The sequence below is a fragment of the Seriola dumerili genome, unplaced genomic scaffold (assembly GCF_002260705.1).
Source record: "Seriola dumerili isolate Sdu_G_001 unplaced genomic scaffold, Sdu_1.0 BDQW01000052.1, whole genome shotgun sequence".
Taxonomy (NCBI): Eukaryota; Metazoa; Chordata; class Actinopteri; order Carangiformes; family Carangidae; genus Seriola; species Seriola dumerili.
Window position 1 is genome coordinate 4,419,619 of NW_019174307.1, and position 16,607 is coordinate 4,436,225.

General features: G+C 38.4%; 1 protein-coding gene across 1 annotated transcript in view; it reads right to left on the bottom strand.

Moving 5' to 3' along the window:
• Positions 1-16,607, bottom strand: part of pth2r (parathyroid hormone 2 receptor) — a 46,370-nt gene that overhangs the window by 11,625 nt on the left and 18,138 nt on the right. Inside the window, exons 7-9 of the mRNA XM_022741307.1 lie at positions 13,905-14,058; positions 8,310-8,370; positions 4,485-4,551 (exon numbers count right to left, since the gene is read on the bottom strand). Coding sequence (XP_022597028.1) covers positions 4,485-4,551; positions 8,310-8,370; positions 13,905-14,058 — 282 coding nt within the window. The remainder of the gene's footprint in view (positions 1-4,484; positions 4,552-8,309; positions 8,371-13,904; positions 14,059-16,607) is intronic.

Consider the following 16,607-nt stretch of genomic DNA (forward strand, 5'->3'; position numbering starts at 1 on the left):
TTGCACACATGCCTTTTTTTGCCAAGTTCTGGGATTTCTTCTCAAAGACTTTAATGAGACTTGGGCTGAGTAATTTGAAAGATGCAAATTACATCTTATGTTTTTCGTAGCTAAAGACTTGCACACTTAAATCTACATCATACTTTCAATCCTATGTGCCACTTGGATGAGACTGAATGAGAATATAGTGACGTATACAGCTCCAGAATACACATGCAACCTGCCAAGACCAACAGCACCCTGTATGCAGATATAATCCAGGACATGAAAGAGTGTCTTTGATTTCAAATACTTCACGAAATCTTCCTCTTTGTATATATTTGACGCGAGTGTCAGTGAATTCTGTTCATGTTAAATCTCCTCCTCATCTTACTCTCGTTATTAACATAAATAATTAAGACAAAAATAAAAATGGATTATTCTGACCTGCTTGAAAGGAAATGCATCACTTTAATGAGACAGTGCCATCTGGAAAACCTCACCCTGAAAACCCTGAAAATATGTCACTTTGTTTGACGAGATGAAAGAGTAGCTATGTATTGTGATATTTACAGAAATATTGTTCATCAAGGACAGTGATGACTATTAATGCCATCATTCCAGTGGCATAATCACATCTTTCTTAATAAAATCGAATCACAAACTTAACACTTGACACACCAAAGGTTATTAGATGCCTCCTCTAATTATCTATTAATATATCACTATGTGACAGGCGTTTGGCGAGTAATTTGTGGTGATGCCTGTCTGTGTGTGTAAATGTTTTTACATTTACTGGGAGCAGTAGCAAACCGAAGAGGAGATATAAAAATCACATAAATTGTACATTAAAATTCTTCAATAAGACTCAATTTCTTATCTTGAGGAGCTTAAAATGCACGCAAGCAAACACACACACAGACACACACACACACACACACACACACACACACACACACACACACACACACACACACACACACACACACACACACACACACACACACACACACACACACACACCACACACACGCACATCTCAACTTGAATTTTTCCTCCATGTGTATTTGAAAGCTGCCAAAAGTACAGAAACAAGAATCTACTGTTGGTGCTATAACATCAACTATTGATGCATAACCAACATTTATAATAATGTAACGCACCTGTCCAGCCACCCCTGTGCGGATGTGAAAGTGCTGTGTTGAAGAGACAATTAAAAACAGCAGGATTTACCTGCTGGCCTATGAATTAAATAACAAAACTCAATGATTCTGCGCATTGTAATGAGAAATGCATCATTAATAAAAATCTGCACAGCAAAAGCGGTATTTTGGCGAGAAAATGTAGCACCAAATACCAAAGTACCAGTTGCTCCATCTGTTGCCTTCCCTCCTCAGTCCTTTAATTGTTTTCAGGCCACTCAGGATGCGCTCAAAACAAGAAGATTTCAGTAATTATGGAGATTTAGAAAATTGATTTCAGTTTTTGTGATCCTCACAGCAAAACACTGCATGAACTCCTTTATCTTCCCTTTCCTTAATGTGTGCTTTTATAGCAGGCTCCAACACTAAAAGACGGAGAGAGAGAGAGAGGGTGAGAGCCTTGTTGTTAATCCTTATTGATTTTCATGATTTGCATTGACGACAAATGCTATTGCTCCAAGCCAAAACGCTCATTTGAATTTGAATTAGAGGAATGCAGACAGTGACAACAGCATGTTCTACATATTCATCACTAAACACTTGCTGATATACAGCTAAATCTGTACACTTAAGAGTATCACGTTTGAAAGTCATGTATGCATCTTTAGTAGAACGAAAACAATGTTCTCATATAAAGAATCATATCGGCATAATGTCTCCCAGTATCAGACAAGGAAAGTCAGACTCAGCCTTGATTTGTCCACCCTGCTCCTCTCAGTGTGTTTGTTAGTGTATCTTTCTTTGAGTTAATTAAGCTCAGAATTTGTTCACAAATACACACACATACAACACACCTACATATCTTTTTTAGCTGGTTACTACATGAAGACCTATGTTTGTTTGTCTCAATGAAGGAAAATACTTAAGGGATGCTGTTTGCAATTGCCTATTTTGTTGCAGATAGTACTACGGGCAGAGGCATCTTTGAAGCTGTGTTTACACAGTTTTCTATTACTTATAAATTCCCAGGAGAGAACAGCACTGAAAGCAACCAATAAATTCAAATCCTGCACTTTGCGACCTATGTATACAATACATAATTGTCACAGCTAAAAGTAATGCAACAGTCTTGCACAAAATCCTCCTTCGTGAAGGTTAAAATATTCAGCTTTATTCAAATTGTTTCAGAGGTGTTGATTCAACTGTATGATCAGTTTGGATGATGTAGTGTGTGGTGCTGTTGAGCTCTATTACATTATATAGAGAGGTGTTTCTGTTATTAAGCCTAACTTTACTGGTATCAGTGGAGTGGCAAAAATTATAGAAACACCTGGACACCACGGCTAGTGTGCATGGACTTTATATAGCAGTGGTTTTAGTGATGGTGTATCTATTTCAAATATTGGTTATCGGCCTAATTGATTACTAATAATCTTTATCCGAATCGTCCCTAAAAAAGTTTATCGGTCAATCCTTAATTATTAGCAGCTAAGTTATTTTTGTAAAAAATATACTACAGGTCTGATATTCTGGCAGCCCTCCACCCATTTCGTTTTGTCTTTTTTTGTCTGCTTGTTTTCTTCTTTAGTTCTGTTTTGCATCCCGTTTTTGTGTGATTCTCCTGGCAGACAGGGGAAGAGTCCTCTCTGTTTGTGAATTGTACTGGGTGCTTTGTCTATTGTGTTTATTGTGGGTGTGTTTGTACTAAGAAAATCATTTTAAAAAACTGTAAAAACAGTAGCTACATATTGAGAATTAACTTTCTTTAGTAACCTTAAATAATCAACAGGTTAGCTAGCTAACCTGTAGTCACCCCCTCTGCAATACTGATATTAAATGCAATAGTGATGGTCAGAATATTGTGCTGAACTGTTGAACTGTGTTTTCTATGTCTTCTTTTTCCTGAACTGACAATTTTCTCAGGTAAGATCTTAGTATAACATCATTACATTGTGTGAGAAAGGCTTCCTGCAGCTTCTTTAGGGCAGCTGTGCCTCAGGAGGTAGAGTGAATCCCTGGACAAGCTACTGTTCCCCAAATTGCCCCTGATGGCTACCATCAGTGTATGAGTGTGTATGGGAGTCACGTATGAAAATGTCATGTATTGTAAGGTGCTCTAAAACTAGAAAAACACTATATAAGTGCAATCCGTTTACAATTATGTATAATTTTATCCACAGCAAGGAAACATTGCAAGCAAGTAGTCAGAGTCAGAAGAGACAGCAGCTACTGGAGGAAGGCATTTTTTTTAAATTCCTCTATATATCTGATCTATATGGAAAATAACTTCGATGAATTTAAACTACGCTGCCATGGCAGTGTGAAACTGCCCTTTATAAAAGATTTATGCATAACACCCCTAATGTGAAAAGTGGTTATGTTAGCTGAGTGTAAGCTGAGAGAGGAAGCTGGCAAGTTGAGACCCGTAGAGTCAAAATAGCCACATTTATGGTTAACACTTCAGTCATCATTGTCAGGTACAACTGAGTAAAAGACAATGACTTCATATTTTAGTTTTGAAGATGTTTCACACCTCGTCCATCAGGCTTTATCAGTTGGGGTCAGATGAAACATAAAGTCTCTCGTCTACAATGAATTCAGTAAAAATAACAAAAAAAAACTGGCAGTTGCTGAAAGCTGAGGCACAGTAGGTCTAGGAAACAGCTTGTAATCATACAACCACTGTGCAACAATCTGTTGCACATTAGTACAAATCACTGTAAGGCATGAAAGCTGACTGCCTAGTAACACAAAAGACAATCAGCTACTTACATCAACTTTACCCAATTATTAAGTAATTTTATAAATGATGACCACTGTCATCTCAGAAGGCATCTTAAGCTCCTTTTCCATCACTAGGCTTTCACCTGCTTTAACAAAATGCCATGTTGTTAATTCATAATGATTTTAAAATGTTATAATGTGTTCCTGCTGTGACAATGAATAATAAGTACTACTCAAAATAATCAGAATGGCAGGCAGGCTTTTTAGGCGTAGGTCCTGTGAAGTCAAAATAATGCTTGATGTTGGCGAGCTTACTGTGGTGTCAGCAAATATATGAGAAGTCATACAGAGAGCTGTTTGGTCCTAGACACGACACAGCCATATTCATTTTGATACACTTCAACTCCCGCTTGGAATATGTGATTTTGAGTGAGGAAGGGAAGTTTATATAAAGAGTGGATACTCTAACTCAGACTCACATATATAAAAGTCCCGTTTCAGGATGACTGGCCGTGTTCAAAAGTAGTTCATTCTTACTTCTTACAGTCATCAGTAAGAGCTGCAAATACCTATGCAACTTCTTAAACTGCACTCGCATTTCGAGATAGCAAATTCTGTATGTCACATTGACACTCTTACCCCAATGGCTGTCAGGATGGGAACTTGGTAGATCCACTTAATGTTACCAGCACTCAACTCCCAACATCTGCAGTTCACACAGAGAGGAGAGGACAGGATAACGTTAGAGAAGTAGGAAAAGGAAGGAGCAAAGCAAAGAAGAAGATGGCTCCTATTATCCAAAAGACGTCTGGAGGTGCAGTGAAAGATGAGACAGACTGAGAAGTAAATTGGCACCGAATAAACAATTAAGTTCAGCGTGAAGGAAAAAAAGGAGTTTAGGTGTTATATTTTGGTTAGAATATAATCAGGGAGAAGGATCACAGAGAGGACACAAGAAAAGCAGGGACAGAATAAGAACTGGAAAACAGATGTAAACATAGGCAGAATGAGGGGAACTTAAAGATGGACAAAAAAAGCAGCATTTACATAATTCTTAAAGGGCCGAATTCTAAATGGCAAATGCAAAAGGGAGGAAGTAAAACAACAAAATAAAAGAACACATCTAATATCCTGTGTTTTGGAGCTTAATATCTGTTTTCAGTTGTCTTTTTCCCCTTTCCTCTGATAATTTAAATTTGCGGGTTTTTACATTTTATGTTCAAATGACCCATTTTATGTTTTGATCATTTTTCATCTTAAATTTCCATTCTCAATTTAACCTTAGTGTTTTGATTTTTTATTTCAGGTGTTCAATGTCACTTTCTCTTTCCAAACTGGTGAAATTATGTCACAACATGGATGTAATTTCTGAAATTTGCCTGAATGGGGGTAATGGGCGTCTAAGAACATTACACATAGAAACTTCCTGAATTTTGGTTGCTAGTATTCCCTAAATATACAGGTGAGTGCAAATTGACCTCTGCTGTACTGCCAGGAAAACAACAGCACTCTATTTTCTCTTATGCAGGGTGCTGTTTACAGAGCAAATACAGTAATTCCCCTAAGCCCTGTGGTGGTTTATCTGAATACAAACAAAGCTACAGAAATGCACGTAAGCATCAAATAAATACTACGGCTTAGAATATATAATATGCCCACAAGCAGACAAAAGGTCTCACCAATGGGCAAGTTATAACTTGGGGTAATCAGCTTCATAGAAAGCTTTGGTCCAGTTTTATACATCAATTGTGGAAAGTGGGCTATCTGTATTACAGTGGCATAATCTGAATACTAGAGAAAATGCAATAACTGGCTTCTTCTCTCTTTATTTGATTTATAAAGTTCAGCTTCAGTAGAAGACTCTGAATATTGTGAGGGGTGATTCATTCAGAACATTCATGTTTTAAATCTGAGTGGCTTAAAGGAAGAACGTTGAGCTGATTCTTTAATATATCCATATAACTTCTTCCAGACATAGTGCACAAAGCTTAAGACATGGGTGAAGAAAACCTTCATTTTGATGGTCACTAGAAAATAAATAAATAAATGTATATTTTAACTGCTGTGACAGATAACTGCTCAACACTGACCCAGAATGGCTTCAGAAAAATTTCCACTGTGAATACCCAATGATACAACTCAATATTTGGCAGGTTGAACCCTGCTTTTTCTTTTGGTGTTTGCAGAGTTGCAAGCCTGAAACATGCAATCTTACCATTACATATAAAATTAGTTAAAGATTAACTTGATTGTAAAAATTAACAGGCAAAATATTTAACACATAATATAGTTATAGAGTTTGCCATTTTATGCCAGATAGAGGTTAAGACCATAACATCTTTCAAATATATTTGTTTTCAATTTTCGCAAGAAAAGAATAGTTTTGTTGTATTATTTAAATTAAGAGGAAATGTAATGTTAGATAAGTAATTTCATTTTACAAGAACTTCATATTACAGTCTGGCTTAGTTCATGGTTCACAAAGAAAATTGTGAGCACATCACTTTATAACCTGAGAAAGAAGAGAAAATATGATGCACTGAAGAGTCTTGAGTAGTTGTTGTGGCTGTGTAAGGAACAAGACAACATCATCTGCATACAAGAAGTGAGCCTTGTTTGCTATGGTGATACCATGTATGTTTTTGTCATCTCTTAGAGCAATAGCAAGGGATTCAAGGGCCACAACAGACAGCAGAGGGGAAGAGAGCATCACTGTCTGATCCTGTTATATATACATATATACTGTATATTCTGTATATATCCTGCTCAGCCTCCTGGGAAAAGCCTATGCCAGGGTGCTGGACAGGAGGCTCCGGCCAACTGTTGAACCTCAGATTCAGGAGGAGCAATGTGGATTCCCTCCTGGCAGTTAACCAACTCTTTACCCTGGCAATAATACTCCAGGGGTCATAGGAGGCCTACGACAGGGTCCCTCAGGGGATCTCATTGGGGGCTATGGAGTTCTGGGGGCCATTGCTATGAGCCATCCGGTATAAACAAAGTGAGAGTTAGCATGCACGGGGGCTGTTTGCTGCCGAGTGTGAAGCAGTTGGAGCCACGGTTCTCTGCTGGAAAATGGTGGATTGCTCTCTTTGGGCTGGGTTGGAGTTTCTGCCCCAAATGAAGGTTACTCTTTCACAAGTAAGGGTAGGATGGGAGATTGACAGGTGGATTGGTGCAGTAAAGCGGGCATTTACCAGTCCGTTGGGGTGAAGAGGGACCTGAGCCGGAAGGCAAAGCTCTCGATATACCAGTCAATCTTCGTCTGCTTATGACCCTCACCTAGGGTCATAAGCTTTGGGTAATGACTGAAAGAATGAGATGACAATACAAGCAGCTGAAATTAGTGTCCTCTGCAGGGTGGTTGGGCTCAGCCATAGAGATACAGTAAGGAGCATTGATATTTGGAGGGAGCTCAGAGTAGAGCCACTGCTCTTTTGTGTCGAAAGGAGCCAGTTGAGGTGGTTTGGGCATTTCATTAGGATGCCTCCTGTGCGCCCTCCATAGACCCAGAACACACTGAAGGGATTATATATCTCATCTGGCTTGGGAACACCTCAAGATCCCCCAGGATGACCGAAAAACTTTGCTGGGGAGACGGATAGCTGGAATACTTAGCTTGACCTGCTGCCACCATGATCTGACCCTGGATAAGGGGTATAAAATTGATGTATGGATGTGATGTGTGGATCTGATGTCTGACCATAGATCAGGGGTGGTGGTGAAGCAGTGCACATTTTTGCACTCAGAATAAAGCTAGGGAAGCAATGTGAAAGAAATGGTTGCTGTATATTCTTCATCTTATCTTCAACCTGTCAGTGTTTTGTAGGTTTATTTTATGTGTACTGAGTGTATTGCAGGCAATTTCCACTACATAATTGGAGGTTCCATTGAGTTTTCTAGCCTGCACGCAGTTTCTAAGGTAGCCTGATCAAGGACTGAGGAAACATAATTCCCAGGGGGATTTGCCTAAAGGGAGTAAAAATCTATTTCTCTTGCATAAAAAGGGAGGGGCAGTAACACCTTGCCTATGCAGTTTCAGTTTCAGTAGTGTTGCCAATGTGGAGAGTCACTACAATACGCTTTGATCAGTTTTTGAAAAGGACTACACCCAATAATAAATGTTATCAGCAGTTACTGAGTGGCATCAGGAAATATTATTACATCAGAATATATGAAAATCAACACTTAACTCTGCAGTCAACACCGATTTTCTTGAAAATGATATTTTTGGCCATAAATTGACTAGAAACATTATTCTGAATTGCACTGCAAGCCAAATGCATGTGTACTTGTATTTCACTGTTCATCCAAATGTCAGCACAATTAAGCACTAATTATATGTTTTGTGTCTCTTTTCATGTTTAGCCTGTCCTTTAGAATTGTTGACCTTTTTCAAAACTTGGTGTCTATTTGATGTGAAAGAGGACCAGCAAATAAGCATAGTGTGACTTGCTCTCTCACCTTGCATCTGCTAGCATTGCCCTCACAATCGCCCAAACTGCCACGAAAACAGCTGGAACACCTGAAATTACACAAAACAAACAATGAGCCGTGCGGTCCCAGTGACGTCATATAGTTGTTTGTTTACCATAATTCATGGTCAAGGTCACATTTCACAGTTCCATTTCATTTCCTACACATCACTTCTCATCAACATATGAGCTAATAGCTGCAGCCTTTAAGGTCAAATGGCCCACTTTCATAGGCAGTGTCTATCAACAAACCAGACCCCATCATTAACTGCTTTGGGGGCTTTATGAAAATTATTGAAATGAGGAGAGGGGAAAATTTTACATTTCACTTTTTAAACATCAAAGCCCTCCCCAGAGCTATTACTGCTCTCACTGGATATAAGAATAAAGCTCACAGAGGCATGTATCATGGGTTTGGGATTTCTGGACCCAAAGGAAGAAACTAAACCAATGCAGAGCTGGTGCAGTTTATGGATTTATTAAAGAAAACACTGGAACAGGTGATGCATTAGCCAGGGCCGCTAACTCAGGATCAGACAAGACGTTGACTGGGACCCCCAATGCTGGAACAGATGATGCGTCAGCCAAGGCAGTCAACTCAGGAACAGACAGGATGTGGACCAGGAAGGCCGACTCGGAAGCAGGACAAGTCAAGACGTCGACCAAGTCTCCTGATGCAGGAACAAGCGAGAGATCAGCCAGGGCGGTGAACCCAGGAACAGATGAGTTCACCAGGACTCCTGACACTGGACCTGGGGACGAATCAGTTTGGGTGGTTGACTCAGAAACAGGTAAGGTGACGACCAGGATGCTGGGTAGCAGATAGTCTGGATAGCTGGACAGCTGAGGCTCATGGTCACTCAGCAGCTTGGGAACCTGTGGCTAAGGCACAGGCTTGTAGTTAAAAACCTGGAAAACTAGCTCAATGCTGGGAAACTATGGTAGTTGTGCAGGGCTAGAAAACAACCTCCATCTGTTGCAAGCCACATCCTTAAGGAAGTAATGTCTGGTCCCCCAACAAGGCGTTTCATACAAAGGAGAAAATTGGTATTTTGCCCTGACAGAGTTACTCCGTTTGGTGCAAACTTTGATCCTTATGACTCTGTAGACCATTTACATGCAAAAAAAACTATATAACACACTAATAGTAGTAAAAGAAAACTCAGAAAAGCATAATAGGTCCCCGTTAAATACACAAGGGAGGCAAGGGTAATTGAACACAGGTGACACATCAGGGCAGGACAGACAATCACAAAGGAGGGACAACTAGACAAAGACAGGAAGTGAAACATCCGACAGACTTACAAAGTAATAATTTCAAAATAAAACAGGAAATAATAAATATAAAGTCTATACCAAGAGTCCTTTCAGGGGCAGACTGCGACAGCATGATTGATATCTTCTGTATATTTGCTGGTGCATGGTCTCAATTATTTCTGTGCAGTTCCATACAAGCATCACATGCAGCATATGAAATGTATTTAAACGTGCACATGCATTGGTTTCTATGTAATTCTACACACTACCAGCATTTTGACACACATAATTGGACATTCAGACATCATTATAAACCTCTGTCTCATTCACCAGCACTGACCTGTGTCAGCTCTATAGAAAAGCAACACTTTCATCTCTTTCATTCTCCAGAACAGCACATCCCAGCCACTTTTGATTATTTCCTCTGTCTGCAGAGAGCTTCTATGTGTTCCATCGGTGTAAATGACACAGCACTACATGACCTAGGCAGTGCGTGTTGCACTTTACTGTAAACAAACAAACCTGTTCTACCAAAATGTAGACAATTCAGTATTCACACTTATTCGAATAAAGAAAAGAAGCACAACTTCCTAAAGAAACTTATAATTACATCATTAGTTTCTTTAAGTTGTGTGGGAATTTATTGATTCAACTGTCACTCTGCTTCTATCAATTTGTTCATTTATAAAAAAAAAACAATGCCAGATAATTATTATAAATTATCACTTTATGATTACTAAATGTTACTTACTATATTTAGATTTGTTTATCTCAGGTCCTGCAACAAAGGGGCTATTTGTAAGTTTCTGTCACATGTGGTTTGTTGCCGGGAGCACGTAGTTATGAATGTCACTAGTCAAGTGCTTAAGCCATCATTGGGTTAACAAGACAAGAGGTTATAATACGTCCTCTGAGCAGCGCTACATCTTAAGGGCAGATTGGAGGCCACAGTGAGTCGCTATCAGAAAGTGACGAGACAGACACATGAAGTTGAACTGGTTGAACTTGCTGAACTCGCAATCTTTCTTCTAGACTGTCAACAGCTGTTAATACTAACATTGGCTATGTAACAAGACTTACAAATAGCTCCTTAGGGGCCAAGAGGTTATAATACGCCCCCTGAGCAGCGCTACTTCAGGGCAGACGGTACGTTACAGTGACTCAATAACAGAAAGTGACGAGACAGTCCAATCGGGCCAGGGCTAGTTGGTTAGCATGCTAACTTCAATACAAGAAAAGAAGTGATAGAAATAGAAGCAACACAAAAGGGTTACTTTCCACCTCTGGAGACAATTCTGGGTGAGTAAAGGAGAACTCTCATGTTTTCTTCTAAACTGGTAAGTAAACAGCTATTAATGCTAATATTAGCTATGTAGCAATTGCAAAATGTATAAATAGCTCCTTTAAAGAGTCACAGCAATAACTTTGGGTAATCTTAGGAATAAACATTTATATGATGTTATCAATAGAATTGCAACAACAAAAATTAAAAGAGTCTCTAGGCAAATGGTACTGTGGAGAAATCCTTTAGCCAAAGCGATGGCTCTGAGTGATGTGGCCCACAGCTGTAAAAAGAGACTTCATATTCACAGTTCAGAAATGTGACAGAAATTGTTTTTAAAAGATTAATCAACCTCTGAAATCAAACAAGGAATAAAAACTGCATTTTATCAAAGCCTGCTGAATACCATTTTAAGCAGAAGTGATTGCATAAGATAGTGATTATTACCTCTATCATCCCCCTAAGTGCCTAATTTAAATCTGGCAGTTTAATTACAGTAAACATGATCAATCAATGAAACGTTAAATGGGTGATAAGTGTCCCCCCACCTTTTCAACATATCCTCTGCTCATTTGAAATGAATGTTGTATCTTATCTGTAGCTGAAAGAAGGAGAAAATAGTGAAAAGAAAGACAGAGAGGTTGACCGAGCTTTCTGGGAGTGTGAGAAGAGAGGAAAGTGCTGGGATGTGACCATAATCTCACAGTGGTGACTCAGTTACTTCACTGGAACAGCTATGGGGTTGTATTTATTGTTCATTGTTCAGCTACTGATGGAAAATAAGAGCATGTTTGCCCATTTAACCAGCTAGTCAAGGGAATGGATTTGGCATCCCATTTAAAGCAGTGTTTTTTTCTAACCTTTGGTCTTCTGCCATTTCTGTGAATGTGAACAAATAAATAATTGTTTTTAATAACACATCCATGTCAGAATGGTTACATTATTGTTGCCAGTGTGTTCAGGGCGACTGTTTTGAAAGTGACTTGTAGTTTCTCCACATTACAGCGAAATCTATCAGACATACTGTACCTTTTTGGCAATGTTTTTTCACCCAGTAGGAAATGTTCCTCCTTTTATTATCGGCTGGTTTTACAGTATCAAGGCAAAGTAGTATAAAATGTGTGCTGCAAAAAAAAAAAGTAGGATCTTAGGCCGCCAGGAAGAAAATGCATGGCTGGGTGGGTGAATCATTTGTCAAAAGGTGTAAACCATCTTATGTGTGTCACATATGAAAAGGAAACTGCCACACAAAGAAAGTTTAAAGTTACTTTGTAGAATTCTAACTACTGTTACTGCTATGGAGCAATGTTTTGGTGGAACGTTTTGTCTGTTCTGATGGAAGCACAGAAGGATGCGTGGCTGAAGTCACACACAACCCTGCCATTGGTTTCATAAAAAGGAATGTGCAAATGTTTTATGAGAAAACAAATGCAGTGATCAGATTTGTTAGACCTCAAAGATTCACACAATACATTATAGTGAATAACACTGAATGTAAAAGCAAACCTTGACCAAAATCAGACATGTTACAGACTGTTAAAAGTCACGCTGCACCTGTTTTACTCTTTTTTTCCTACATTTATAAACATTTAAAACGAGCAAGCTAAGAGGTCAACGTATGTTAGATTGTGCTCATTTTGTGGATGTCAGTATAGATGCTTGTATGTGTCAGCGTGTGTGTGTCTAAGTCAGGAAGGAATGATGCTGCTGCAGAGTGGTGTGTTTGTGTATCTAAAATACAGTAGTGAATAAATTTAATTAAACGACTACTGATTAAATCGCTAAATAAATTCTGTATCTGCATTTCCCCCTGTAGGTAAACTTGACACCCCACTGGTGTGGGACCAAAAGAGCAAAAAGAAAATCAGCAGGGACGTCAAGAAATCAGTTGAATAGTTACTATGTTAGACCTGAGCAGAGGTCTTTCACACAACTCTTAATTTACAGATCATAGTTTCATGATGGAGAGACATATCTATCTCAAAGACAATCCATCTCAAATCAGCGTATCTGTTTTCCAGTTATCACACACCAACAATGTTTGACTAAGCATGGAAGCAGCGAGCCTAACATAGCAATGACTTAATCCATACTTAGGCTGGGAACACACTGGCTGCATGGCGTGTGCATGGCGGCTGAGAAACGTCTTGGTTTTCAGGGTTAGAGGGGGCACACTGCCTGCATTGTGTGATCTAGAGATTCGGCATCTTGTTTATTTTTCACACAACACGTGCGGTTCCCAGTAAAGACATCATACCAGCATTTACCATTTATAAATACAAAGCTGGCAGCATCAGACATGCAGTCCATGTGAACTCGCAAGCTTGCATGTATGTGCAACTGCAACACAGCCGCCATGCACACTCAACGCAGGCACTGTCTTCCTGGTGTTAATGCAAGACAATTATTCTAAATGTGTATAATTTGTGTCGTGCATCATAACCCTTTTTCATTCTTAAGAACAGTTCAGTTTTATACGTAACTCATAACAAAATGTTCTAAAACCCTGTCTTTAATCTGCCGGTTTATTTTTGGATACATGGTGTTTCAGAATATCATAGATGCCTTCAAAAAAGTACATTTAACATAAAGATAATTCATTCTGTTTGAGTTGTAAAACGCTGATCCTAAGGTAATTTCATTTCTTCCAAAATGCAAGTGTAGCACTTTTGTAGAGACTTTTCATTTCTCCTATGCACCTCATATAACCAGAAAATATTAATGACCGCAGGGTAATTATATATGAGAAGGAAGCTGTTGTCACTGCTGTGTAATACATTTTCCTTAAAATATGGGTTTCTGCAATAAATGATTATGCATTGTATGGTATGTGTTAATGCATTGTATTGTCTGTATATTCAGTCACAATCTGACCTTGCAATTGTGGCTATAATGCAAGTGTGAGCTGCACATCTAAATCTTTCTGCATCAGCTGCATTTTTGCTCAAGTTATTGGAGGACTGTTAAGAGCAGATGGTTCAGTCATACTGAACCATGTCATAGGAGTCATGTGTGATCTGAGAAATATGTGTGTTTATTACTTACCCCATCCGATGAGTATGAAGCCCCAGAGGTATTTAGAGTCTGATCGGAAGGCCATGAAGATGAGGCTGTGAAGGTAGAGGCCTTCTACCAGGATCCAGTAGTAGTTGGTGGCCAGAAAATAGATGAAGAGCAGCACTGTCACCTTGCAGCCAATCTGATAACAAAACATTAAAACTTTTATCATGTCCGATTTGTACCTGCTATTATGCTGTTTATTTGTTCGCCTGTGTTAATACCTTATTGTGATCAGAGCACTTCACACATATTCTTACACCACAGGTGCCTCCGTGAGAGTAGACAATCTGATTACATTTTGTAACACCTTGCTGTATCAATTTGCACAACAATGAGGAGAAGTACACTACAGTGAAACTTTGAATACAAAGTTCATGCTAATTAAAGCCAGCAAATATTTTCAAATATATTGGCTTTTGGCCTATACATTAAACCACAAACACTGGTTTGGCCCACGGTAATTAATGATCTAATTTTAGAAATAAAAATACAATTCTCCATGAGTGCCTCACTCCTATCCATTATACATTATACTAATACTGATATGAGAAAAATATCATAAAGTCTTGGGTAGGTGCAACAGAATATACTGCTTGATATTATATCATAGGATAAATGAAAATAACATACTGTAAAAGCTTTTCACCTTCTTTGTAATTATCTATTTGAACACACAATCATGACTATATATAAAATAAATTACGAATTGCATTTTCTTTTGCAGTGTCTCAGTATTTAACAACACCAGTGTATCTCTGGCACTTGTGAGTAATACCCTGATATCACAAAGGAAATCCATCAATACACAAACTTCCACAGACACATTATATATGAGCTTTATGTGCATACCAAGTCTTAACTCAAGTCACTTTTTTAACTTTCAGTTTGCCTGAGCCTCCATGTCATAATCTATAATGCATAAAGCAGTCCATGTCAAGGCGTATTTTACTGTAGCTATAATGATTGATATTTAATATACACACGGTCAGTGTTACAGACAGTGTAAACCCAGTGTGTTTTTATTAATTGCAGAACTAACCGATTCACATTCTTCCAAATCAAATGCACCACTTTTACGCCACCAGTCACTGGATTTAAATTGTTTCAATCACCTCCACTATATATTGCCTGTTGCCCTTGACTGTTGCTTCACTGTGCAGAATGATGAATGTGCTGAGTTTGACACTACAAGGCTATTTTCACATTTATCTGCTGAAGGGGGGAAGTTCTCTGTGATTACTGATTAAATCCGAGTTTGAAGCATTTTAACTTCCTACTTCTGACTTACTTCTTACTTAATATTTTAGCTTTTTCAGTACTCCTATATTTGTACTTCCTTTTTGTCTGAACTCAACTAAAGAAATGATTATCATTCAAATGCAACATTCAGATCCCCTCAATTCATTCAATTCAAAAAAGTGACATTAACTAAAAGAGTGGCTTTAATTGAACTGAGTGCAGCAACAAACATGGACTCAGTGCCCTCAAGACTCACTCAGGCTCATGAATGAGGCTGAGTCACTGACTGAATTAGCTGTTAAATAAATGAGAAAAATAAGACAACTGGAAAACCCCAGTGTAACATCTGCTGTGCTGGTGTATTGTGAAAGAGAAACTGTTGCCTGTAGAGTTTTAAACATGAAAGTCTTTTCGCCCACAAAGGAGCCACAGTTTCAAGATTACGTCTTTCTTTTCACTCTCCTGATGCAACCAGCAGATGCTACACCAGTAGCTATGCACTTTATCACACACCCTGTAAAAAGTCACACAGTAAGTGGAATCATCAAGCTCATTTAATAAATAGACTTCCCAGCATGCATTGTTTGAGAGTTAAAACTCTTTGGAGTGATTGAGGTCTCCTTTTTTTCAATCCCTGCCTATGCACATTTTGAATAGAACAGAACAGCCTTGCCTGTTGTCTTTGTAATGGCTCTGGTACAAAATGGCTTCAGCAGCTGCAGCTGTAAGTTCGTCATGTCAAATGAAGAACTGGCTCTTTATACAAAGGCAAAATTCACACTAGTATTTTTTCATTTTAAAACAGCGTTTTAAAACAAAAACTAACTCACTCTCTGTCCAACAAGCATTTTAGCTCCGTATCAGAAATAATCTCTGCCCATACAATGATGAAAAGATTGTAGATTTCTCTGCTCGGAGGTGGAACTGTATCACATGAGTATAAGGCAGGCATGGTGGTGGAAAACATAGCTTGGAAGAGTCGTGACTGATATGACCCAAATCAGGGAGCCAATGTGAGTGTCTGCATCACCGTTTGCAAAAGTCTCATGTGAATAAATACTTGATTCAACTTAATGTCTATGAGTTTATTTAGCTTTTCTCAAGTTCACTTATGTCAGTTAGTTTCATATTTTCAAAACTCATAAAACAATGTTGAATTAACAATAAGATTGTATTGACTCAGCTAGAAAACTCTACAGGAACTAAATTGTGGTCAAGTTGCATAAACCTGTATTTGAGAAAGATTTATTTGTTTTCAATCATCAAACAAAATCCAACTTGCCATCTCAAATTTAGTCAACTTAAAATTTTAAAGCAGCGCGGACACAAACTTTTTCATGTTAAATAAATATAAAATATAAAAATTAATTTTTATATATATATTAAACAGTTTTTTTTTTTTTTTTTACAGTGAATGCCTTTCCTCATTTGGATGGAAGTGGAGAAACC